The sequence below is a fragment of the Eulemur rufifrons genome, chromosome 6, assembly GCF_041146395.1.
Source record: "Eulemur rufifrons isolate Redbay chromosome 6, OSU_ERuf_1, whole genome shotgun sequence".
In the NCBI taxonomy this organism is placed as follows: Eukaryota; Metazoa; Chordata; class Mammalia; order Primates; family Lemuridae; genus Eulemur; species Eulemur rufifrons.
In genome coordinates this window covers 24,753,561-24,779,393 of record NC_090988.1, presented here as the reverse complement: position 1 = coordinate 24,779,393, position 25,833 = coordinate 24,753,561, and the positions used below count along the sequence as shown (strand labels likewise).

Genomic DNA, 25,833 nt, shown 5'->3' with positions numbered 1-25,833 from the left:
TACACTGATAACAAACTATCTGAAAAGTAAATGAACTTCATTTACGGTAGTATCAAAAAGAATAAAATACTTAGGAATAAACTTAACCAAGGAGGTGAAAGACTCATACACTGAAAATTATAAACATCGCTGAAAGAAATGAAAGAAGTACTAAATAAATGGGAAGACATCCTGTGGTCATGTATTGGAATACTTAATGTTGTTAAAATGTCCATACTACCCAAAGTGATCTAAAGATTCAGTGCTATCCCCATCAAAATCCCAATGGCAATTTTTACAGAAATGAAAAAATTCCTAAAACTCATGTGGTATCACCAAGGATCTCAAGTGCCAAAATAATCTTGAGAAAGAAGAAAGCTAGAGGCACCACATTTCCTGATATCAAAATATCTTACAAAGCCGAAGTAATTAAAAGTATGATATCAGTGTAAAAACAGACACACAGACCAATTGAACAGAATACAGAGCTCAGAAATAAACCCATGGTCAACTGATCTTCAGAAAGGATGTTAAGAACATGCAATGGGGAAAGAATAGTCTCTTCAAGAAATAGTGCTGGGAAAACTAGATATCCAACATTGATCAGGTGTCAGACAGATGTGGGTGGGGGAGGGGATGGGTGTATACATACATAATGAGTGCGATGCGCACTGTCTAGGGGATGGACACATTTGAAGCTCTGACTGGGGGGGGAGTGGGGGGGCAAGGGCAATATACGTAACCTAAACTTCTGTACCCCCACAATATGCTGAAATAAGAATAAAAAAAATAAAATTGGACTCTTACACAAAAATGAACTAAATATGGATTAAAATGTAAACCATAAGGCTAGAAACTATAAAACTCCTAGCAGAAAACATAGGGGAAATTTTCTTGAAATTGGTCTTAGCAATGATTTCTTGGATATGATCCCAAAAGCACAGGCAACAAAAGCAAAAATAGAAAAATGGGACTACATCAAACTGAAAAGCTTCTACATAGCAAAAGAAACTATCAACAGAATAAAAAAGAAGCCTATGTATGAGAGAAAATATTTGCAAATCATATATCAGATAAAGCAGGGGTCCCAATCTATGGTGAGTCATATAATTATTTCATTAAATGTTATAATGTAAAAATAATAGAAATAAAGTACACAATAAATGTAATTCACTTGAATCATCTTGAAACCATCCGCTGCCCTGGTCCCTGGAAAATTTGTCTTCTTTGAAAACTGTCCCTGGTGCCAAAAATGTTGGGGACCACCAGAAAGGGTTAATGCCCCAAATATTTAAGGAACTCCTATAATTCAATACCAGAGAAATAAATAATCTGATTAAAAATGGGCAAAAGACCTGAATAGACATTTCTCCAAAGATGTACAAATGGACAATGGGTAAGAAAAAGTGCCCAACATTACTAATTATTAGAGAAATGCAAATGAAGACCATAACGAGATATCACCTCACAGCTGTTTTGATGGCTATTATTAAATACACACACACACACACACACACACACATATAAATGAGTGTTGGCAGGTGTGTGGACAAAATGGAACCCTTGTACACTGTTGATGGAAATGTAAAATGGCACAGACACCGTGGAAAACAGCATGGTTTCCTCAAAAAAAAAAAAAAAATGAAAACGGAACTACCATATGATGAATCCCAATTCCACTTCTGGGTATATGTCCAAAAAATTGAAATCAGGATCTCAAAGATCAAATTAAAAAGCTTCTGCATAGTCAAAGAAACTATCATTAGAGCGAATAGACAACCTAAAGAATGGGAGCAAATATTTGCATTCTACACATCCAATAAAGGGCTGATAACAAGAATCTATATAGAACTTAAGAAAATTAACAAGAAAAAAATCAAACAACCCCATCAATAAATGGGCAAAGGACATGAACAGAAACTTTTCAAAAGAAGACAGAATAATGGCCAGCAAACATATAAAAAAAGTGCTCAACATTTGTAATCATTAGGAAATGCAAATCAAAACCACAATGAGACATCACTTAACTCCAGTGAGAATGGCCTTTATCAAAAGGTCCCAAAACAACAAATGCTGGCGTAGATGTGGAGAGACTGGGATACTCTTACCCTGCTGGTGGGACTGCAAATTAGTACAACCTCTCAAAGAGATATTTGCCCTTCTATGTTCATTGAAGCATGATTCACAATAGCTAAAATATGTAAACAACCTAAATGTCCACAGATGGATGAATGGACAAAGAAAATGTGGTATATAAATACAATGGATATTATTCAGCCTTCAAAAAAGAAGGAAATCCTGTCATATGCAACAATATCAATGAAACTGGAATAAATTATGCGAAGTGATATAAGCCCATCACAGAGGAACAAATATTGCATGATTCCACTTATATGAGGTATCCACAACAGTCAAACCCATAGAAAGTAGAATGATGGTTACCAGGGACCAGTGGGAGGGGCAAATGAGAAAGTTGTTCAATGGATAGAAAGTTTCAGTTATGCAGGATAAGTAAGTTCAAGAGATCTGCTGTACAGTATTGTGCCTATAGTTAACAATAGCATATTGTGCGCTTAAAAATGTAAGAAGGTAGATCTCATGTTAAGTGTTCTCACCACACAAAAAACCCCCAAAACAAAACAAAACAGAAACATCCAACCAACAAAAAACAAAGGGGCATGAGGAAACTTTTGGAGGTGATGGATCTGCTTATCACCTTGATTATGATGATGGTTTCATGAATGTAGGCATGCAGCCAAACTTACCAACTTGTGTATGTTAAATACATGTGGGTTTTTGTATATAAATTATACCTCAATAAACCTTTTAAAAATTAAAAAAGGATAACTCCACAGTGGAGCAACTATTAAAATTGGGTATGTTTTTAAGGATGTAGGGTAACTAATTTCTGTGTGCTACTGGTGGAAGGATAAATTAGGGCAGTCATTTTGGAAAACAATCAGGTAGTATTTAGTGAAATGAAATGTTTATACACCTTAAGAAACAACATTTTCATTCATGTGTATATAAACTGGACCAGTACTTCTCAAAGTTTAGTGTGTATATGAATCACAGGATTGTTAAAATGCAGATTCTAATTGAGTATGTCTGTGGTGTGGCCTGAGAATCTGCATTTATAACAAGTTCCAGGTGGTGTCGATATTGCTGGTTGGTAAACAACACTTTGAAGCACAAGGTCCTAGAATAGTGACTCTCAATGCCATCTACATATTAGAATCACCTGGGACATTAATACAGATACTTATGTACAAGCCCCACTCCAGAACAATTGAATGGGATAGGAAGAAGGAGTGAGATCTCCAGGCCTTAGTATTTAAAAACTAAAAGAACTTGCCAGATGATTTTAATACTTAGCCAAGGTTGAGAATCATTGCCCGAGAGAAACTTTTTCATAGGAAGCACAAGGATACATATTTAAGAATGTTTATCACAGGACCATTTGGCAAATAATTAAAAGTAACAAAAATGTCCACCATTAGTGCATGGATAGGTAAACTTGTGGTATATGTACAGAATAGAATACAATTAAGAAATCAAGAGAAAAAACAGATTTACATATAACAATACAGATATTTGTCAAAAAATACCTTGAGCAAAGAAAGAAAGAAAATTATTTTTATAGCATAGTAACATTCATGTAAACTATACATGCAAATAACAATGCTATGTATTTGTGTATGGTAACATATATATGCATATATATGTATGTATGTGTGTGTATATATATAAATGGTGAATTGATACCTAAGGCAGGTAAGAAGAGTAGAAATGTAGAAATGAGCACAGAGAAAATCCTCCTGAATTAGACTATATTAATTATCACTTGAGTGCAATATGCATGAAAATGCTGTTTCATTGACTAAAAGGATCTGACTGGATAAAAATCCATTTCTCATCTCGTTGCTTATGGATAAAGACATTTTTTTCTCGTTGCCTTGGATTGTTCTTTATTAAATATGATTTTTATATGATTGTATGAATAAATTGTCTTACCCAACAACAGAACTGGATAGTTTTAAACAAAGAAAATTTAATGGGTTGTCTACTCTTGGCATGTTTCTAACAGTGTATTTACAGTTAATAGTTAAGGCAGATTATTTTTAACAATACTGCCAAAAAATAAAGTTCTTATTTTCAGCTTTTATGAGAAAAAAAAAAAAAGAAATGTAAAAATAAATAAAAAGACAGGCTTTTCATAGAATATTGGTGACAGCTTACCATTGCTGTAGAAGGTGAAAAACTCAATTCTGTGCATCAGGTTAAAATAGGGGAATCTACCTCTTATTGATGAACTTTGTAAAAATAATTTCCTTGAATTTATTGGGGTGGAAATCAGAATGGTAGAGGAAAGAATGTGAAGTGAGACTACTCTCTTTCATGGCTAGCATTAGAAAGAAAGATAGCTGCAAAAGAAATTAAAGAGGAATGGGTAGCAAGAAGAGTCTGTGAGATTCCTGAACCAGTTGATAGGTAGAGAGAAGGGGATCTGCGAAGAAGATGCAGTTGAGCCCAGTGCGTCAAGAAAATGACTGGTTTTTAAAAACAGGTTCCTGAAGAGACAGAAAGCTACAGAAATCCAGAACAGTGGGTTCTAAATGCTGTTCCACATTTAGAGCTTGATTCATTTCATGAGATCACCTGGGATACACACTGCATACATATCGCACACACCCCTTTTTTGCATGAAGTATTTTACCACAAAGAAAAAGATCTCCAGGGAGCTTGTTAAACTATAGACTCCTGAAACTTGCCCTTAGAAATTTAGAACCATTCAATTTCAGTTCAATGAGTCTTGGGAATTTATATTTTTAACAAGGTTTCCAAGTGATTTTTATGCTTACCAGATTTGGGAAGCACTTATTTAAGACATAAGTAAAGAGAATAGTTTGGGGCAGAAGAAAGAGCATTCCTTCTTTTGAGGCAGGTAAAGGGTTAAGAATGGGTATAGATGCAGATAAGTTGGCTGGCCAAGCGAGGTTGGCTTCTGGACATGTCATTTGCTAAGAGGAGAGGGGGAAGTGTGTCCTTCATCTAGATACTGGGCTTCAGAGCTTGGAAGGAATTCTTTGAGGATAGCAGTGATGGACATTGCTCTAAAAGTGCCCTGGCCTCTCCCCCAGGAATAGGACAGTTCTTAAACCAGAAGAGCAAGGTGGCCACAACTTTGAGACTAAGTGACCTATAATGCTATAGGGGCTGGGCCAGCAGAATGGGGGCACTCAGGCTGAAGCATTGGTCACAGTACCAGCCATACCTGGAGAGCAACAAGAGCTCTCCAAGAACTATGGCAATGAATGGAGACTGACTCAATACCTCTACTTCTCCACAGGATAGCCTATTGGAGGGGAACTGAGGGAATGTGGCGGAGAGAGGCTTGGGCAGTAGGAGACTGATAGGACAACTACCAACCAGTGATGAATCTATCACTCGGTGTCCCTTTTCTGTGCTGTGTCTCTACCTGAATCCCATTTTTCTCCACACTCCCACCCACACGATTGCATCTACCTGACAAACTTAAGCTCATTCTTCAAGAACCATCTCAAGAATCATCTCCAAGAGTTATCTTCTGTGAAAACGTCCCCTGACTCCCACAGCTGGTGCTTTCTGGCTCCATGTGTCTGACGCACCATGTTTATGCCTGCCGTTGTAGTGTATACCACATTACATTTCCCCCAGTAGCTTAAAAGGCATAGTACAGATTCTCAATAAACAATCATGAATTAATTAATAAAGTAATGAGCTGAGGGATGATGAGAACCAAATGATCCTGTGAATGTCAGCCAAGCCCTTGATTGTCCATACTTAAGCAGGGATGGCCTGAGAAAGAAGCGTCACAGAGCTAGGCATCGTTGCTGCATGGATGGTCTAGAGCAGTCTACAGCCATTCACCGCCAATGTACCAGGAAGTCTAGGAGATAAAAGCAGCAAACACAATTCCATCCTAGGTAATTTGATAGCAACTGTAATATTTCTAAAGCCTAGGGGGACAAGTTTGCTCTTTGCCTTGGATGAAATAACTGAAGGAAACCGAATTTCAAGATAATCATACCTCCTATTTTCTAGATATTAATAAAACACAAAATCCTGAGTGAGAAAGGGACTTCTTTTTCCAGATAGAAAGCAAGAGATCTCTGTTTAGCTGAGCACCATCTTTCAGGAATCTCCCATCATATCTTCTAGCCTTGTTCTCCCTGAGTATTCAGCACATCTGTGTATATTTTTATACAGTCATAATTAGCTTACATGGGATATATGTGTGTATGTCCCATCACTATGATTATATATTGTACATATGGGTAATCTCCCCAGAGTATCTTGGTCATTGCCTTTCACACAAGGCATACGAAATCACAGAATGGTAGACAGCCTACAACATTTTGCCAAAGAGAAAACTGAGCCCCAGAGACATCATACACATTCGTCTATATTACACATTCATTCTAACAGTGAAAGACTCATCAAATCACATTCAACAAATATTTCAGTGACTTAATATGAAAAAATATAACGATCTTGGAGATAAGGATGAATAAGATACAATCTCTGACATCAAGAATTTCATAGTCTTCTCGGGAGCAGACACATAAACAGGAGTATGTTTCCAGTGAAGTGTATACTTGGGTTTAAATCTTTGGAGAACAGTTGAACAGTTTGACAATATATACATTTTTTAAAAAATGACCTTGTTCCTTCAGTTCCATGCCCAAGAATGAATCCAGTGGAAATAAACTTGAATATAAACAAAGATTTAGCCATAAAGGGTCCTTTTTGAAAAATAAGAGTGTTGCTTGATTTCAGAATAAACTGTGGTTTATGATACATGAAATCCTTTGCAATCATTGAAATGTATGTTGAGGAAGAATAGTAACATGGAAAGATGACATATTGTTGATAAGGTAAGAGAGTAGATACCATTGGAGTTTACTTTTAAACCTATCTTTTAAAAGTATATCTTTATTTATGCCTAGGAAAGAAACTGAAAGTAGTAACAGGAGTCATCTCAAAATGGTAAATTACGAATGCTACTCTTTTTCTTTTTCCTCTTTGCTGTATTTTCTAAGTGTTTTACAATGAATTCACATTTGCTTTAAAAGAAAAAAGAAAATATTATTTCTAAAGAAATTAATCCATATCTGGGTATCAAGGCAGCATTGAGTTCCTGAATATCTGGTTCTATCCGCGTGGCGGCAGAGGGCTGGGAGGTCTAACCTGTACTGACCCCATTAATCAGTGACTACTGAGCATCAGCAATTGTCGTTTTCCACAGAATTGTCCAAACTGAGCATTATATGTAAATACTTTTTTAAAAAATTTAATGGAAGAAAACCTAGAATGAATGTGCCCTCCAAATATTGGTAAAGAGGAAACAAGAAACAAGCAAACACATCAAGAGTCAAAGATGCTTTAAAAAAAATTTCCAGAACATGTGCGAGCACAGCCCTGCTCATTCCTTTGTGCCAGGCAGAGTTATCGCTGCTCCTCCCGGTGAGTCCCATGTCCCTGCAAGCCACTAAGGAGGCTCCCAAATCACCAAGTATCTCACTGTGTTCGGTACTGGCTGTGCATTTTGATGGGTTCTATTTTTTGAAAATAGGTAATTCAGGAACACGTGCTAACTCTTTAATAGGCAGAACAGCAAGCTGCCCGGAACATCCCACTCTGTAATCGTCCAAGGTAAACAGGTATTTACTGTCTATGAGATCCCACTAATCTCTGTTTTCAACAAAGTGCTTTCAATCTATTAGGGAGACATCAGCATGACATAAAAGGACAAAGTGAGACAAATTCAATGGGAACACTGCACCAAGGTCGGAGTGAAAACAATATTTACCTCGTGAAGACCTCCAGGCACTCAGACAGATTAAATTAGAACAGGAATGAGTACATACTCTCCTCTATTTGTTTAGTTGGCAGAAGGTGCTTTATTTTATATAGTTCACATAGCCATCATTGAAAATGTATTCTGTTTTTAAGTGTCATACCCTGTTGGAGAGAGAATCTGGCTTCTTAAAGGTCATGGAGGCCAGGAAAGGGGGAAGAGGCAGAGAATGAACATGTATTGAACATCTCCGGCATCTCATTTAACTCTCCCCATGCAATTCTCATTGATCCCAGCTCTCAAGCCTTCCAGGAAGTTATGATGCCCATCTTACAGATGAACACATTTAGACTGAGTTTCAGAGAGTTTAAAAAATGTGTCCATGATTGCTCAGTTATTAAGGGGTGGAAACAGATTTCAGGCCCAGGTCTCTCGGATCCCAAAGCCTGTGCCTTTTCTAAAGCACTTGCTGCTTTGAAGGTCGGACAGAATGAATGCCACGGTGTCATGTTAAATCAAAAAGGAGGCAGAGAGAACGAATGACAGGGAATGTAGACTTGGCATTTAGACATTGAAACCCTTCTACGAAGTTGTCACACACAGTTTCCTACATTGATAATCGGCAGAGCGTGAGAGAGGCTGTAGTCAAGGGCGGTGAATCTGGTCAGATGCATGCACACCTTTGCAGAGAGATACTCAGTGGGACTGACCCTCAACAAAGTCAAGGAGCAAGTGGTCATTATCTCTGTGCTGGTGGGCAGAGTATGCAGGCCTGTGGCGTGAATGCAGTGCCCAGGAGACTTCTCCCAGGCCAGGCATGCTCCATTCCTCCGCTGTGCTGCCTGCCCAGTCCTGAACTCTCCATGCCTGTGCTCTATAAGCTTCTGATTTTGAGTCTTCTTCAGCTCTGGCATTAGTGACTTTTAATCTGTGATTCTGCTGTTGGAGATTTGTTTAATTTGCGGGAAGGATGTTGGTGGGATGGGCTTGTCTCTGACTTTTTGGTTTAGAGAATCAGGACAGAGCTCATGGGAATTGATTCTTCCCTGACCTCTAACATACAGTTTCTTCTCTCATAAATTGTTCCTCTTGATGCCCATTTGGGTTCTGGCTTTCTCCAATCCTTTTTTCATGCACCCAGGATCATTCTGGACTTTATAAGATTCTGTACCAAGAGAACGACTAGGTCACAGCCCTCTAGACTTGAAGGTCTTCTCGCCAAAACTTAGCACTTCTTTGTCCTTTTCCCTTAGGCTCTGCCAGGTTACTGGTTAAATTCAACATCACAGAATTGTGATTTTGACCTTAGGAATTAATAGGGTTCAATTTTGAATCTTTCCCAATTCTATCACTTCACTGTTCAACAATAAATATTTGAAAGTTTGCTCTTATGTTGAATCAAAATCAGCTTCTTAGCTACCTCTCACTGGTCCCAATTCTGCCCTCTGGGGTTATGTAGCCTACAGAAAGGTAATGTTAAAAACATGTTTAAAAGAGCTGATGTCCTTTATCGAGATTGTTAAGAGAGGCTTCTTTCAGGAGAAGGTGAGGTGTGAGAGCAAACGTTAGGCAGGCCCCTTCCAGGAGTCACCTTTGAATTTCTGTTGATCCCATTTCCTCTGTTAGGTCATGTTTGGGGTTTTTGTTCTTCACATGAAATAAGTCAGGAATAGGCAGGCCTCCAGTTCTGGGCTACAAATCATCTGAGGACATCTTCTGTTGCCAAATTTTTAGAGAGGATGGGCTGTGTAAGAGCAAAATCTCAGGCTTTGGCATGGTCCCACTCAACATCTCAAATAGAGCCAAAGCCCTGTCTGGAAGAAAGAGGTGGAAGTAGTTTCCTTTGTAAGATTCATTCTTGACAATAAGCTTGCAAATAAACAGATATTAATTATAAAACTCCTGGCAGAGCGTATAAGACATTCTATCGGAATGGAAGCAGATAATAGGAACTCTGTGCATTATATATTATAAAACTGACTATAGCTCACATATTGGGTGCCGGATCATTGAAAACACAGCAAAAAGCAAGCTAACTCATTTAATAGGAAGCCCCAGGCCATACTGGCTCTGCTGTTTCAAACCCCTGACTCTCCAGATGTTGGTACTCAAGTGACCCAGATGACTGAGGATATAGCCACTCCTGGGGCCAGAGGCCTGGCCAGTGGAGGATATATCCACAAGGCCCATGGCCTTCTACTCAGTACTTTCCAGAAAGACACCTTGGATTAATGGAAACAGCAGGTTTTTAGACAGGCAAACTTGGGTTTGAATCCAGGCTTCATCACATAGTAATTGTGTGACCCTGGACAAATTATATAACCTCTTATTTTCTTCAACTGTGAAATAGAGATAATTCTCTATCCCCCAGAGATGTGCCAAGGATTAAGTGGAATCATGTTTGCTGCATATGATAGCAGTTGTCAGATAAGACAAATATTTATTCCCTTTCCCTTTCCTGCTAACATCTCCCTTGCCTTTGACTCCTTCTTTAGTCTGGGTTTTGGCATAAAGACGTGTTAGAAAGGGTTTTCAGATGTCCTTCCACATCCATGCTCTTTGGGGGTGCTGCCTCTGCCTACTGCTCCTGCTTCTCACTGTGACCACTTTGATCTTAACAGCACCTTCATAGGAAGACGAACCAAAGGACATAGAGGAAGCAAAACTCAAATGCATCTGCTGGATTCTTTGTACATACGTTTGGAAGGAGCTATTAATGGAAGTGAGTATGTATGGGGCTTTAATGTATGATCCATCTACTCTAGACAGTACGGAGAGGAAGCAAATGTGGTACCTGCCTTCCAGAGTCTTGCTGTGCAATGAAGGAGTTGCACATATAGATGAATAATTTCAGGAATGTGATAACCATCATAACAGAGGTATGTAGAGGTCATTGGATCATAAGGATCCACAGACTGCTATTCTCATTCTCTCTTTCTCTCTCTTTTCTCTCTCCTCTCTCTGTCTTTCCCCTCTCTCTTTCATTAATAAAGCTAAAGAGGGCTCCTGGCTTGTCACTGTTGAAGTGGCAACTTATTATGGGTCTGGGAAGGACATTAAGCCTCTTAACTTCTCCTTGGGTTTTGCTTCTAGTGAACTCATTCCTAGATGGTGCTGGAGAACTTAATGGCAACTTGCTATTGTTAACAAAGAATGACAGATGTGGAGATAACTTTGAATTGTGTTAATGTTATGAGAAACAAATGAGCTTCTGTTGACATAATACCTGATTTAAATATGGATTAGAGTGTATTAAGTTTCAACGCCCTTGCTGGAAAGCTCAAATCTAAGAGCAAGGTGTGTTCTTGTGAGATCCAGTACCATGATGATTCTAAGAGTTTGCTTTATCCTCTCATTTAAAAAGGAGAAAAGTCAGCTCCTTTGGTTACCTGAACAAATTCCTGAAAATAAAAGCATTACATTTGAAAGATCTTTATCTTTCACACAATCATATTAAAGTGTATCTTGTGGTACAAAAATAATATAACTTAGACTATTGGTTATTTAGAATATCTATCTGTCCTTTTTAAAATTTTTGGCTTATTTTTGCTGTTAATGATAATCATAAACTTTTTTGAAAGAAAATATACCTGTGTTTCCAATAATATGGATCAACCAGCATCAGAGTAGAGACAAAAATAACCTATTTTCTTTCCTCACTTACCCATCAGGCCTGAGTGTGAAGTGGCCTCTCTCCTCTTCCACATGGCATCCCTCTGACCATTCAGCACTGGAGTTAGGCAGTGGTTGATTTTATGTCAATCAGTCCTGATATCATAACTACATAATTAGAAATAATCCATGAATACTTTGTAGAATGTCATATACTCTGGGTGTTTCCCATATTTCTCTCTATGCTATAAAATCATTAGGGATGGAGAGGGAGGTTTGAAGACAGGAAGAAGGGCTGAGCTTATACACTGGAGACTATAAGATTTTCCATTTGCAGAGTGTCTTTGTGTGCTAGGATTTCCATACATCTTTTAAAATCTTCACATTACACTATAAAGTAGAAATTTGTTATCCCAATGTTATAGAGATAGAAAATGAGGCTCACAGAGATTAATTAAATGACTCAGCCAAGTTTTGAGAATTAACAGGGTCCTAAGCTGAGCTAGGGTCCATACCTAAGTTTGTCTGGCTTCAAATCCATGATGGTCTAAATTAGCAGACTAGAGGCTCACAGGCGTGATCCAGCTCAAGGCCATGTTTTTCTTGGTCAGCACTGGGCTATGCTCGCCCCACTACGCCACTTTCACTCTCTTATACTCTGTTATATACATTGTACACACTATTTTCTCTCCCCAGTCTCTGGTAGCGTTTAGAGTCTGTGATCACTGCCCCGGTGTGATGGAATGGTTGTGAGTTTTGGAGCCAGACAGTCAAGCATTTCAGTCTGGACCCAGCCAATTATTTATACTAACCATGTCTTCTTTGGGTAAGTGTTTGAGCTATTTCCTTCACACAAGTGGGAAGAACTAAACCTGGGTCCTAGAGTTGTTGTAAAGAGAGTTGCAAGGATTAAACAGAAATACGTGTGAAGTGCTTGATATTCTGTAAATATTGGTGCCCTCTATGATCCCCACCCACTCTCATCGGCATCTTTTGTGAAATCACTTCTTTGAGAAATTTCCACATGTTCTCTTAGCTCTAAAGACTCTGCCCCTACAGAAGTGTTGATCGAAGCTACAGTCTCCACTGCTGCTGTAAGAGGATATTAACTAGAATTCTTCCTGCCTCCTTTTCTACTCAGTGGTAGAATCAAAAGATACCAAATACCAAAGAGAGTGTGAGAACAATCCTTATATTTATGTACGATAATTTATAACAGAAATTTTTAATGACCACCTTCAGGATCCTTGGTCTCTCTCAACCACATCAAAGATATAAAAAAAGGATCCTAATGGGAAGAGGTGGGAAGATTGGGGAAAAGATTTCCTGGGAGCTGGCTGTTGCTGGTCTCAAAAGTCTTTACTCTCCACCCTCTCCTTTGCTTCAGGCCCAGTGGGAGCAGATTTCTACATGGCCATTTCGAGAGCTAGATATATATGTTGCTATAATTGTTGAGGTGGGGGGTTCTGTTTATTTGGGTCTGATTCTCAAGCAGGAAATCTAAAGGACAAAAGGCTGACAGGTTGCTTTGGTGGCAGAACCGGGGGGTGGGGGTTGCTACAATCTAATCTCATCGATCTGAATATTCCTTGAGTCCATTCAAGGCAAAGGTACGTGAATGTTTCCCATGGAGTGAATGTGGGCCACAGGCAGGAACGTGTGGCAGATGCTGTCAGTGCATCACCCATATCCCTTAGGCCCTTTCATTGTAGTATGCCCCTACTGACTTCTAACTACTAGTAACTCTGTTTCTGAGGACTTTTTCTGGAACTAGAGGAGGTCACACTGTGAAGTAGGCTGGAAGTGTCAGGGAATTAGCTTCTCCTTGGAGCACTCTTAAACCTCCATTGATGTGAGACTGGGGGGCATTTACACACTTGTAAATACCATAGCTCCCTTGTTTCTAATCTTGAATAATTCTGAGGCATGTATTCGGCACCATTTCCCAAAATTTCCCTGTGGGATTAAACTCTAGTGGTAGCTAGCTTAGTAGTGTGCTTTTTACTGGCTGTCTTCTGTTCCCCATATCACTTCCTCACTCTCCTACCAGCATTCTGTACAACTTCCAAACAAACAACTTTCATTCAAATCCTTGCCTCAGGGTCTGATTCTGGGGGAACTCTAACACAGCCAGTACTAGAAGAGGTCCAAGGAAAAAGCATGCCCTTATGATGGGATTCTGAAACTTGCCAACCAGATCACAAAAGGGCCTCATTACTGGTAGTGACAAGAGAGGTGGTGATAATCCTTGGCATGCTGAGCATTGCAATTTTAAATACTCTTATCTGTAGCAAATTATAAAAGAATGGGATAGAGGCTTCTGCAGTATCTCTAGCTTTTCTTAAATATGGTGGCAATGGTAATCATGAAGACTATGAAATTGATTGTTGTTAATTGTCATATTGGCACTGAAGGAAGAAAATGACAGCCTCAATTCAGCTAGCCATCAAATAAGAGCTCAGCGTGAAAGCCAGAAGACCTCTAATATAGCATTTAAAGACAGAGCGCCTCAGCATGTAGTCAGAGGGCAGATCCAGCTGAAAATCAGATCTGGGACCTGAGTATGGGAGAGGGAGAATTGCAAAGACTTAATTCTCAATCCTGTAATTGCTAAAGATAAGAGACTTAATGCCTTTATTGGGAAGTATGACCCTGAGACCTGAGATGGGAATATTTGGGGCAGATGTGCTTGAGAACCTTAAACTTCCAGATTCTCCTGAACTCCTGGGCCCATGGAAATGGTATGGTCCCCATTGTTATAGAATGCTAAATCCTCATTGCCTAGAAAATATGAAGAGGACTTACCTCAGGCAGACACCCCATAAAATAATACTTGTCTTCTTCAAGGTTTACCTCTGCTCCCCTCACAGATTCTAGGACAATAACTTGGGTCAAAACTGCTCCCCTCACAGATTCTAGGACAATAACTTGGGTCAAAACTCGGCTTAAACTCCTGAGAAAATACTTTCACTGTTCCAGGGGAAAAAATGGATCATTAACAAAAGAACTGCAAGACCTGGCTTATCAGTCCTGGCAGAATTAAGGAGACCATATCTTGAAGTGGTCTTTTGAGTGTGCTAACCCAGCCGTGGGGAATATAAGCCTGGATAGAGAGAATTTTTGAAATGAGGCCCTTAGCTTAATGTACCGGGAAGGACTCCTGGAGTTAATTCTAACATGCTGCTGGGATAGTTCCTCGAAGCTTGGAAAGTGATGGCCGGCAGTAAATGAGATGGAGTTGGTACATAAATATCCACCTCCTTTTCCTCTTAGGTAGGAAAATTCTTAGGTGGGTGTTGAATGTTCTTTCCCAGAGTTTTCTCTTAGGATTAAGCAACAAGGAACTGAAAGAAATATCAGATTCCTAAGAGATAAAGAAATAGTCACCAGTGACAACTGAGCAAAAGGGTGAATGTAAACAGGTCAAGGAGGAAGTTTGCCATCCTGAGTCAATCTGAACACCTGTCAGGCCCCGTGAGTGTAAAGTCATCTTGGAACAGAACCAATCTAAGTAAAATGTTCTTATACCTTTAACCATTTTTCTTTCCCCTTTGTTTTGACTCCAGAGATATTAAAAACTAGTAATCTAAGAATGAGTGGTGAGTAGAAAGAAGAAAAATACAAGTAATAGAAACAGAGAAACCAAATATTATTACTCCTTTTCATGCTCCAAAATAAGCCCAAGCTGTGAGGAAAAAGAATAATTTTTGATTTTTCAAAAGTGTCATAGACTAGATACTCTAATTACTGAATTGACATTGTGTTTACGATTTAAAAGGGTGTAGGACTGTCTTTTAACAAAAAGTTGTTAAAAAAAAAAGTCATCATACCTATCATTTTTTCATCTGGCAGCCAAGAAAATATTTCTGTGCAATATGTAAAGGTATAGTGAAACAAAATTTCATTTGATTGCATAAAATGTGCCTGTTCTACATGCCAGTTCTCCCACTTTATTGTTGCTTTTATCTTCCTCTGAAACACTCTGGCTTTACTTGCTATATGTCCTGTTACAGTAATAAAAAGCATAGTTGACAGCAATTGATGTAGAGAAAAGATAACATATTGAGCTAGAAGAAATCTAAGCTGTCCCAAGTGTTTCTTTCCTAGTCAGCCAACTTAGTGGTTGATAACACCCAGGGTATTTTAAAGCCATATTCACATTGCTTCATTTGTTTTCTTTTTAAAGCATAAAATAATACATAAGCAAAGAAAAAAATATCCAACTCTAAGAGATAAAAGGCTGAAAACCATAGGGCCATTTGACTTTTTCTCTTGAGTCTTAAAATGGATACAGTAACGTTTGCTTCATAAGGAAGAGAGAAACAGGAGAAATTGAGATGACCATCCACAATGTGGAATAAGTCACTTTCTACCTCTAAATTCTATCAGAATCTTCCAGCGTATTGTGTATTGTGTACCAACACAGAGATCTGTGATGCAGACTGAATGTTTCTCCCTTGCTGTGGACTTCTTTGTTATAGAAAACAAAATTCAAAGCTATACTCAAATCCAGCAATATGACTTCCCCTTTCTTTTCATGAACTTTCATTTACCATGGAAGAAAACAATTTGGAATGGCACTATTTATTGTCCCCCAAGACCTCTTTATTGATTCCTGGACCTAATTGTTTTTGCTTTTGTTACAGATCAATTTCTTAGAGAATGCCTGATGTTCTCTTTCCACATCAGATTCTCTCTTGGTCAAATTCAACAACTTGGAGAAAACTATCAATTAAAGCATCATAAGATATGTATAGGGCTCAAAAGATATCCATCTCTTCCTTTGGGCCAGTGTTTCCTGACTGTACAGAGACAAGCTGTATGTCTATGCCAGTGGTTCTGGCAGGGACAATTTTGCTATTTCCCCCTTCTATGACATTTGGCAATGTCTAGAAACATTTTTGGTTGACACAACTGGGAGGGGGTGCTACTAACATCTAGTGGGTAGAGGCCAGGAATGCTGCTAAATATTTGTCTTAGTTTCCTACAGCTGTGTAACAAATTGTCACAAATTTAGCAGCTTAAAAAAACCACATATTTATACCTCTCAGTTCTGTAGGTCAGAAGTTTGATGGGATGGAGGAGGTGGGGCTTGACTAGGTTCTCTGCTAAGAGTCTCACAGGCCTAAAATCAAGATGTAAGCCAGGCTGGGCTCTTATCTGGAAACTCTTGGGAAGAATCCACTTCCAAACTGATTCAGGTTGTTGGCAGAATTCAGTTCCTTGAAGTTGTAACACTGAAGTTCCCATTTTTTTGCTGGCTCTCAGCCAAAGACTGTTTCCAGTTCCCAAAGGGCACCCACATTGGTTTGCCTGTGGGCTTCTCCATCTTTTACATCAACAATAGCATGTTGAATCCTTCTTGTGCTTTGAATCTCTGACTTTCTCTTATGCTGCTAGGCAGAAAAAACTCTTCTTTTAATGAGCTCACCTGTTTGGATCAGACCTCTCTGAATAATCTCTGTATCTTAAGGTTAGCTATTTGGAATTTTAATTACATCTACAAAAATTTTGTCACAGTAGTACCTAGATTAGTTTTTGATTGCATAGCCATTGGAGTTAATCTTGTGCGACCATCTTTGGAATCTTGTTTACCACCAACCTACAATGCACAAAAGAGCCTCTCACAGAAAAGAATAATCTGGCTCAAAATGCCAATAGTGTGGAGGTTGAGAAACCCTAGTCTAGGCATAGCTTTTTGTGCATGGTGGAAGTATTTTCAGTGTATCTTTCTCATGAGAAGCAGATTCACAGCCTACAGCACTTAAAAGAAGCATATGCCACTGAGTTTCTGATCATGATCCAAAACTGTCATTATCCGGGAGCTGTTGGCCACAAAGATCTTACCAAATTTCTGACATCTGCTGGTCCATCTATCTTTACCATCTAACTCTTTAACTTCACATCCTTCAGTCTACTTAGTTTACATTCTTTGGTTCTTTGACATGAGTGATAGTTCATTTAAAAAATATTTTTAAAAAGAGGGGCTTGTTAACATTCTTTGCATTTGGTCAGATAATCAGAATGTGATTGATCATGTGCGCAACTAGAATGTAAGTTTCTGACTGCAAAAACTTTCCCTTGATCACTAATGTACTAAGCACCCGGCACGATTTGTGGCACATAATAGACACTCCATGAATATTTGTTTAATAAATGTGTTTCCTAGTCAAGAGTAATGTAGCAAGGGGAATCTTCACTTTTTGCACAAATATCCAGATTTAGTCAGATCTGAGACTTGATCAGAGAATGGTTTTACTATGAGGTATAAAGGGATGAAGCATACGTTTGTGCAACTGGAGCTTAGCAGTGCCATGATGGGTATGTAAAGGTGCTTAGGCTGTCTGTATTTCTTAAAATTAGAGAAGCCACCTGATTCAAACACCCACCTCAGTAAAAAATCTTTATGACATCCCTGATGGGTCTAGTTTGTGTCTGAGTACTTCCAGATGTTGTAACAGGAGCCAGATACTTTGGAATAGTAATTCAAAGTTTTTTGCCTGTATTTTACCTAAAACAATTTTGGAAATCATGGACTCCTTTGCACATTTTAAGTTGACATACAAAATTTTTAAATCATAAGTTTAATAGTTTCAAAGGATGTAATTTCTGGTATATTCTGTATTCTATATGCACTTTAAATAGAATTTGTCAAAACCTTGGATCAATAGATTTAGCTTATTAAACTTATATAACATGTCTTTCATACTACCTATCAGGGAAATCCAGTTCAAACTGTCAATCCAAATAGACAAATCGGGCTTAGTTTCTCCAAAAAAGCCTGGATTCATTTTTTGATTTAAATAAACCAGAATACTTTCATCTCTGTGACAACCATCTCACTTTTAAATTATAATTCTAGGATAAATTGCTATATAGATATGACATAGAGCCTTAAAATGAGTTTGTTCCCTAGATGACAGCTGTCACCTCTTTGGGGAGTTATACTTCCTCAAGATGTTCCTTTGTTTAATTTCCCAAGGGTTTTTATACCCTGAGTAATGGACTATAGTAAGATTGAGGACTGGTGAGACATATGTTTTTCTTTTGTGAAGTAGGGGAAATACAAGGAGCAGTGACAAAGGATAAGTTTAACCTCAGATAGATACATTTTAGGAGAAGTACACAAAGAGGTAGAGGACTTGGAAAGTAATTCCCTTAAAACTATACATATCCATATTTCCCTGGAAAAATTTTAATGTACTCTCAGGGTTATGACTCCTCCAGTTTGAAGACTGCTGGTATAGATGATAACTGCTACATTGTCAGAAAGGTCTTTCCACTACTGAAATAATAAACTGAAATATGCATCTCACACTATGTCTGTTCCACTATATTTCAGTTCCCTCTTGAGTATCTAGAGTAGGATAAATTCATCTTCTATCGATGATGCTCCAAACATTTGGAGATGCTGTGATGCATCCCTCACGTCTTTCTATCTCTAAGATTAGTGTTCCTAAATCCTTCAGTTGCTCATTGTCTATCATTGTGTTCAGTACCTTCACCTTTCTAGTGATCGTCTTATAAAGGATACTAAAACTTACCAAAATTTCCTGAATGTTGATGTCCAAAGAAATATAATGTGTCTATTACCAGGGATAAAATATCAATCTTAGTAATTTCCTTCATAGTGTAATAATCTACTATTTACTAAATGCTTGCTATATGCTCAGTGCTTAAAATAACATGGCAAAGAAGATACTATTATTATCATTATTATTATTCCCATTTTATAGATGAGAAGACTGAATTGGAAATGAACTTGATAACTAGAACAAAGTCAAGACTTTCATTCAGAACCTTGTTTATTTAATTAGTTGCTGGCTGGGGCAGTAGTGGATCTATAGGAACATGACAACATACAGGCATACCTCTGTAGATATGCAGAGGCCCAGAGTAGAGGAGATAAAAGATTAGGCAAAATGTCAGGAGCAGGTACACATCCTCTGGAAAAGTCCCTGTAAATCTAAGAGAAACCTGGCATGTATTGTGTTGCACTGTGATCTAGAATGACCTGCCTAAATGACCTGGTGCGGTGCAGTGGCTTCCAAACTAGAATCTGCTCACTCCAAGGATGTCTGTGAAGGTCCTGTAGATTGTTGCCAGATGGGGAGGAGAACCCGAAATATAGAGTCCTCCCCTTTCCATCCCATTCACCCTCCTCTGCTTCAACCAAGCATTGCTGCTGTTCTCTAGTTTTATAAGATTTATTTACCCCAATCAAAAGAGATAGAGATAAAATAAAAATAGAAATAGAGATGTGTCTGTGTGTGTGTGTGTGTGTGCGCTAGAGAGAGAGAGAGAGAGAGAGAGAAGAGAGAAACTACCAGTCTTGAAATGAATACTAACTTTGGAATTAGTCTACCTAAGTTTCAGCCTAGTGATATATGTAGTAATATATTTATTATTAGGTGACTCGAGCTTGGTCTTTTAATCACTCTGAGCTTTAGTTTTCTCAACTACATACTCAAAGGTACTCAAATACTTTTGTTAAACAAATAAGTGAATGAAGAAAAGAATAAATAAATAAATAAATAATTTTATATTTTTGGCAAAAATAGCCTTGCAGTGTTGTAGTGAGGATTAATGCTAATACAGAGAGAGTTTGGTGCAGCCTGGTACATAATAGGTGTTTTACAAATAATGACAGTGAATACTATAATTATATTGATGTACAGGTGCCCATGTGACACTTCCTCTCTAAGTTAGACAGAGATCCATCATTAAACTTGAGAGCAAGGATTATATGCTGTTAAATATTTGGAACATGTCTGAGTCCAAAGGGGCTTTTCCATCACAAGAAAAGGTTATGGGAATCTCAGAATCTTCTTGATTCTCCATTCTTGGGAGTGCAGCTTAGGAAGTTTGGTGGCAAAAAAAAATGGTGGTAGCAGCAGTGCTGTCTGGAAGAAGCCTTGCCCTTGAGCCAGAAGTGCCAAAGTCATACAGCAACTCAGTGGGATCAATTCCTACATACCCCGGAGGTATGCATATTTGCCATCACTGCTATTCCTTGGGCTTGAATCACACTACCCAGTGACATTCAAGTCTATGCATTTAGCACATTTGTTCTCTGGGTAAGAACAAATTATGAACCTACAGCTTATTCTTCATGAAAGAGAAAGGAAAAAAATGTACTGGGCTTATAACATGAAAATTGATGTCTTTAATCTACCTAAATCATTTTCAGTTAAATACCATTGTCTTGTGAATCATATTCATCTGCTGTAGATTGCAAAACTTCTCCAGGTTAAGACCTTGTCTTTTCATAGGTTATGTAAAATGGTGCAGACACTTTTAGGACTCCTGATATGACAGACGGCTATCATTTGTAACAAAAGAATAACAATGGCAGCCTCTTGACATGTCCTAGAAGCTTAGTGAACAAGAGGAACCCCCTTACATACATATTGTAATCCCATTTGAACATATTGTAATGTTATGTTCCCCCCAGGGAAAACCCAATAGCCCATTCCTCGAAATCTAGAAAACTGACCACTGAGAGTTAATTCTAATCATGTAAAATTCTAATCATGTCTTGTTTTACAAGACAGTTTTTTTTATTTTTATTTTTTTGTTAAAAAGTCTCTTTAAATAGCCAGATCTGTTTTTTGGAGTATTCAAAATTGGATTTGCTTTATAAAATGTTGATTAGCCTCAAGTTTTCAGGAGCAAAGAGAGTGAGCAAAAATAGGGTATTGCCTGTTAGCTGTCAATGGTAAAGTCTCAGTGTTCACAGTGAAAAACAAAACAAAACAAACAAACAAGAAAAAAAAAAGCAAAACAAAAAAAAAGGCTTACCACTCTATCTCCTGAGCCCACCAAAGTCAGAATGTCCAAATGTGGCAGGTGGCTCTTACAGGCACCAGGTGCCTTCACTCCAGGCAGGAAGACCATGCTAGCATTGGGGTCATTGGTCATCAGCAACGGTGTGACTCTAACAGCCAAGGGCATCAATCCATCTTCTGAAGCAATCATGCATTATTCAGCATATACTGAACTATTAGCTTATGTAGGGATACTTTCCTTTATTGAGACACTCATGAATATAAAGCTAATGACTTTTATTCAAATAAATGAAAACAGAATTTAGGGGAGATATGATGTATTTCTTCTGCCATATATAAGTCATGGGCAAGAAGAGGAAAAGAATTTGAAGTAGGACTGGAAAGGAACTCTGATTCAGAAGAAAGGACTCCTCCCCCCCAGCCCCCCAGATTACAGACAGACAACTTTAACCTCATGTCAGACCCCCTTTCTTTACAAGTACAGCACATACATGCAGATAAGTGGGCATCAGTCATTCCTATTAGCTCTCATTTCTGATGCATAGAAGGAAAAAGCAGCAACGTACACTTGCGTCATTCAATTTAGCAAGTAAGTATTGTACAGGCACTGTGCTAGATTCAAAGATAGGAAGAAAACAAGACAAAGAGGGAAGAAGAAAATACACCTTTAATAAGACACCTGAGTGCCTTCACAAACAAACAATGACTTTAGGTACTATTCCTAGCTGTCATCTCCAATGGAAAAATGAGCACACTCTATTTCAAAGCTGGCTACCGTGACCAAATGCACTATTCATATTTTTCCAAGGTTCCTAAACCAATGGTTGACTAGACTGCCCAGATTTAGGGAGGCTGTTGAAAACCCTTCTGGAAGTTCTATCCATTGTGCGGAAAGGCTATTCTTAATACCACAGCAAATGCACCAAGCAGATAAATAAGAATTGGGGCTAATGAAGGGGCCCTTTGTGAGAGACACAATACTCAGAATTTTCACAGGGCAGTTCTTTTCTGCCCTCCTCTGAGCAGTTACGTCTTCCTGCCTCGTAAGCCTCTGTATGCTTTGTGTGCTCATGAGTGTCTATAGATTGTCACAATAGAAGGATGTTTCATATGGTGAGTGGGTCTTGGGCCTGGAGATGAGTACGTGAAGGAGGAGAAGAGGATCATGAGTCAGGTGGTGTGAAAGATAACTTGGAGACTCCAGTGGAGAAAAATGGTTAATTTGGATTGTTTGATTCAGGTTTGTGTTTCGGGTTCTGTCACACTTGAGTTGAGAAATGTCCCTGTGTTCTCTCTAATACACGCAGTTTATATTCAGAACCAGGGGTAGCAGAGAGAGAATTTGGGGCTGGGGTCCCCTCATCAACCACCAGGGAGAAAGTCTGATCTGCGCACCGAGGGAAGGTGGTTCTCTAGGGTGTAAAAACGTGATCATGGGACCGTTTGGGAAAAGGTGGAGGGTGAGGAATCCGACAGCTGGAGAACTGAAGCTTCAACCCTTCCTAGGCAAGGCAGTGGGGAAGGTGGGTTGCTCTCAGGGTGGGGGTGGGGGTGGGGGCCGCTCCTCCCAGCCCCTGGGCAGGAGAAGGGCAGGGAACCGGGAGGTGTGTGTCAGAGGCTCACTATGCCTGGACAAGGTGTTGAGGTATGAGGGTGGGTGGGGGCCTGAGGGGTGGCTTGGAGCCCTGGCGGTGGCTGCCTGACGTCACCGGCCTCTCTGGCAATAGGCTGCGAGCTCAGCTCCCTGAAGCGGTGGCGAAGGCGGCGGCGACGGCGGCAACGCGGCTCGGTCTCTGGCCCATTCACTCCGCGCCTTCTGCAGCCGCCACTGCAGCCGCGTGGCGGAGGCTCCCTCCCTGCAGCCAGCCGGCGGCCCCAGGTAAGAGACACGGTGCGGCAAAGGCTTCGGATGTCTGGGTGACTCGGTGGCCGGGTGGCCGGGCACGAGAGGGGAAGACAGCTCACGCGGCCTGCGCAGGCACTCCCGGCGGTAGCTTCTGCCCCACCGCTGCCTCGGCCCCTGCCCCTGCCCCTGCCCCTGCTCCGGCCCCAGCCCCGGCCCCGGCTCCGGCTTGCTCGCGCGCTGCCTCGCTACTCTGCAGTGCAACAGTTTGCAGCTGCCTCTTGGGAGCGTCAAAAAGGCTCCGGTGCGCGTTGCGGGTGTATCCGGCTCTGGTCCCGGGGAAAACCCTTGGGGCCCTTTGGCTGGGTCTAGGAAGGCCGGAGAGCGGGTCTATTCCCCAAACTTTGCAGGCGGAAACCCTCCCCACCCCCACGCCAGTTCTAGCTCCTCTAGAAAGAAGCAGGATACTGTTAAGTTGGAGGCACAGGGAGATGAGGAGGAAGGGGGCGTTTGCAGGGATGTGTCAGCTCAGAAAGGTGCTTCAGCTGCTTTTTCAGGGGGGTGGGGGTTGCCAGAGAAAAAGGCTGGAGAAAGGATGGAAGGCGCGATCCTGAGCGTAAGCCGTGGCCCGGACGGAGGCAGATTGGGATGTGGTGCCAGGGGTATCCCCCGGGGACCTAAGGGTTCTGACGCCGTCTGGGGAGGGAGAGTCTGGCGGGTAGGGAGGGGAGAACTGCGTACCCGGAGCCCTCTTGGTGGCCCGGAGTGGGTGTTGGGGAGGGCAGGATCCAGGCGAAGACATCCGCGGAGAGGGCGCAGGAAAGAGAGCCGGCGCTCTGGAGAGTAGGGACTGTGATCCAAGGCGGCTGCGTGTCTGTTGCAATTAGAAAGTTGTGAAGGGCGCAGGGAGGCTGCCTTATCTGCTGAGTAATCTGCACTTCCGCGGTGCCGGCGCAGACCCCTTCCTGGCGAGTGGCGCGAGCGGCAGCTGGTGGCTCTGGTTCGCGGCCAGGGGCTGGCGGGCTGGATTCCGCCGGCGGCGGAGGAGAAGGCTGGACAGCGCCCAGCTGAGGCAGCGTGCCCAGAGGGCCGCTTTGCGGTGGTGGCTGATCCTTCCCGACCTCCGCACTCCCTTGAGCGGCGGCCGGGAGCCTAACCAAGCCTGTTCTCTTTGCAGCCTGGTGCCTCCTCGGAGGAAAAGGGCGCGCGGAGACGTGTTCGAGTCGGGACCAGAGAGGACCCGCCGGCGCCGCTCGCTCCTGGCCGGCTTGCTTGCCAGCAGTTGCTCCTTCAGTCCTTGGCTCGCGCGCACGCCTCCTCCCGCGCCAGGGAGTAGTTTTGGGTGGCGTGGGCTCCGTCCTCTTTTTGGCTAGTGGGAACAGCGTGACCAAAAGGGGAAGCCTAGTGGGCCCGGCCCCTCTCAGCCCAGTGCCGATGAGTGCCCGGGCGCCAAAGGAGCTGAGGCTGGCGCTGCCGCCGTGTCTCCTCAACCGGACCTTTGCTTCCCCCAACGCCAGCGGCGGCGGCAACGCCGGTGCCCGCGACCCGGGTGCAGGAGGCGGCGGCGGCACTTGCATCACGCAGGTGGGACAGCACCTCTTCCAGTCCTTCTCCTCCACGCTGGTGCTGATTGTCTTGGTCACCCTCATCTTCTGCCTCATCGTGCTGTCCCTCTCCACCTTCCACATCCACAAGCGCAGGATGAAGAAGCGGAAGATGCAGAGGGCTCAGGAGGAATACGAGCGGGATCACTGCAGCGGCAGCCGCGGTGGCGGGGGGCTGCCCCGGGCAGGCAGGCAGGCCCCAAACCACGCAAAAGAAACCCGGCTGGAGAGGCAGCCCCGGGACTCTGCCTTTGGCGCCCCCTCCAACGCCTCGTCGTCGTCGTCGTCGTCCTCTTCCTCTTCGTCCCCTGGCCTGCCGTGCCAGGGTCCCTGTGCTCCTCCGCCTCCACCGCCAGCCTCCAGTCCACAAGGAGCACATGCAGCCTCCTCCTGTTTGGACACAGCTGGCGAGGGCCTTTTGCAAACGGTGGTACTGTCCTGATTGTCTAAGCCCCTCTCTTCTCCCCTTCCTCGTTTCCAGCATCTTTGCCATCCTTGCTTTTTTCCTCCTCCTTTCCTTTTCCGTTTTCCTCCGGCCCTTCATTCCTCTTGTTTCCTTACCCGCCCTCCCCTTATTGTTTCTCCTCCGCCGAGGCACTGTGCGGTATTTGTAAATATTGGGCGAGGAAAGTCTCGGAAGAAGAACTAACGCTGATAATACTTTATTAATATTTATAGTAATTATTATAATACTAATAACACAATCCAAGCGCATGACAAATCACATAATTTCTCATTGTCAATGAAGGATGCATCTTCCCACACTTCCCTGTGCTCCCCTCAGTAAGGAGGAGAAACCAGACAAGCTACCAAATATACAAAAGGCGTTGACCACCGGAGCAAAGGGAGAGGAGGGGGCCCGGTAATGTACATAGCTGTCAAGTTAAGGTTTAGTTTCTTTCCTTCCCCTCTGTCCCCTAAGCTTTCACTTTTCCTTTAGCTTCCCTCCGCTCCCCTCCCCGTTCCCACCCTCAGCCGGGCTCAGGCAATCGAATATTATAAAGAAAACGTCTACATTAAGCACCAGGACTGCAAGAGGCCTCAGAGAAAGTCTCAGAAAAGCGTTTATGAGAGGTACCCCTCTCTAGTCAGTCCTTTTCTTGGTTAACCATTACTTTTTCCAGAGCAGAGCACTTAATTTACTTTTTAAAAATGTCCCTCGCTGGC

General features: G+C 41.4%; 1 protein-coding gene across 1 annotated transcript; it reads left to right on the top strand.

Moving 5' to 3' along the window:
* The first annotated feature begins 24,496 nt into the window (after window positions 1-24,496).
* On the top strand, window positions 24,497-25,108 carry C6H11orf87 (chromosome 6 C11orf87 homolog). Its single transcript, XM_069468966.1, has one exon. It carries the CDS (start codon window positions 24,497-24,499, stop codon window positions 25,106-25,108), a length of 612 nt encoding a protein of 203 aa, XP_069325067.1.
* Window positions 25,109-25,833: the final 725 nt, after the last annotated feature.

Bases quoted from the DNA above. Each gene is read 5' to 3' on its own strand.
- C6H11orf87 (XM_069468966.1), top strand. From the start codon at position 24,497: ATGAGTGCCCGGGCGCCAAAGGAGCTGAGGCTGGCGCTGCCGCCGTGT.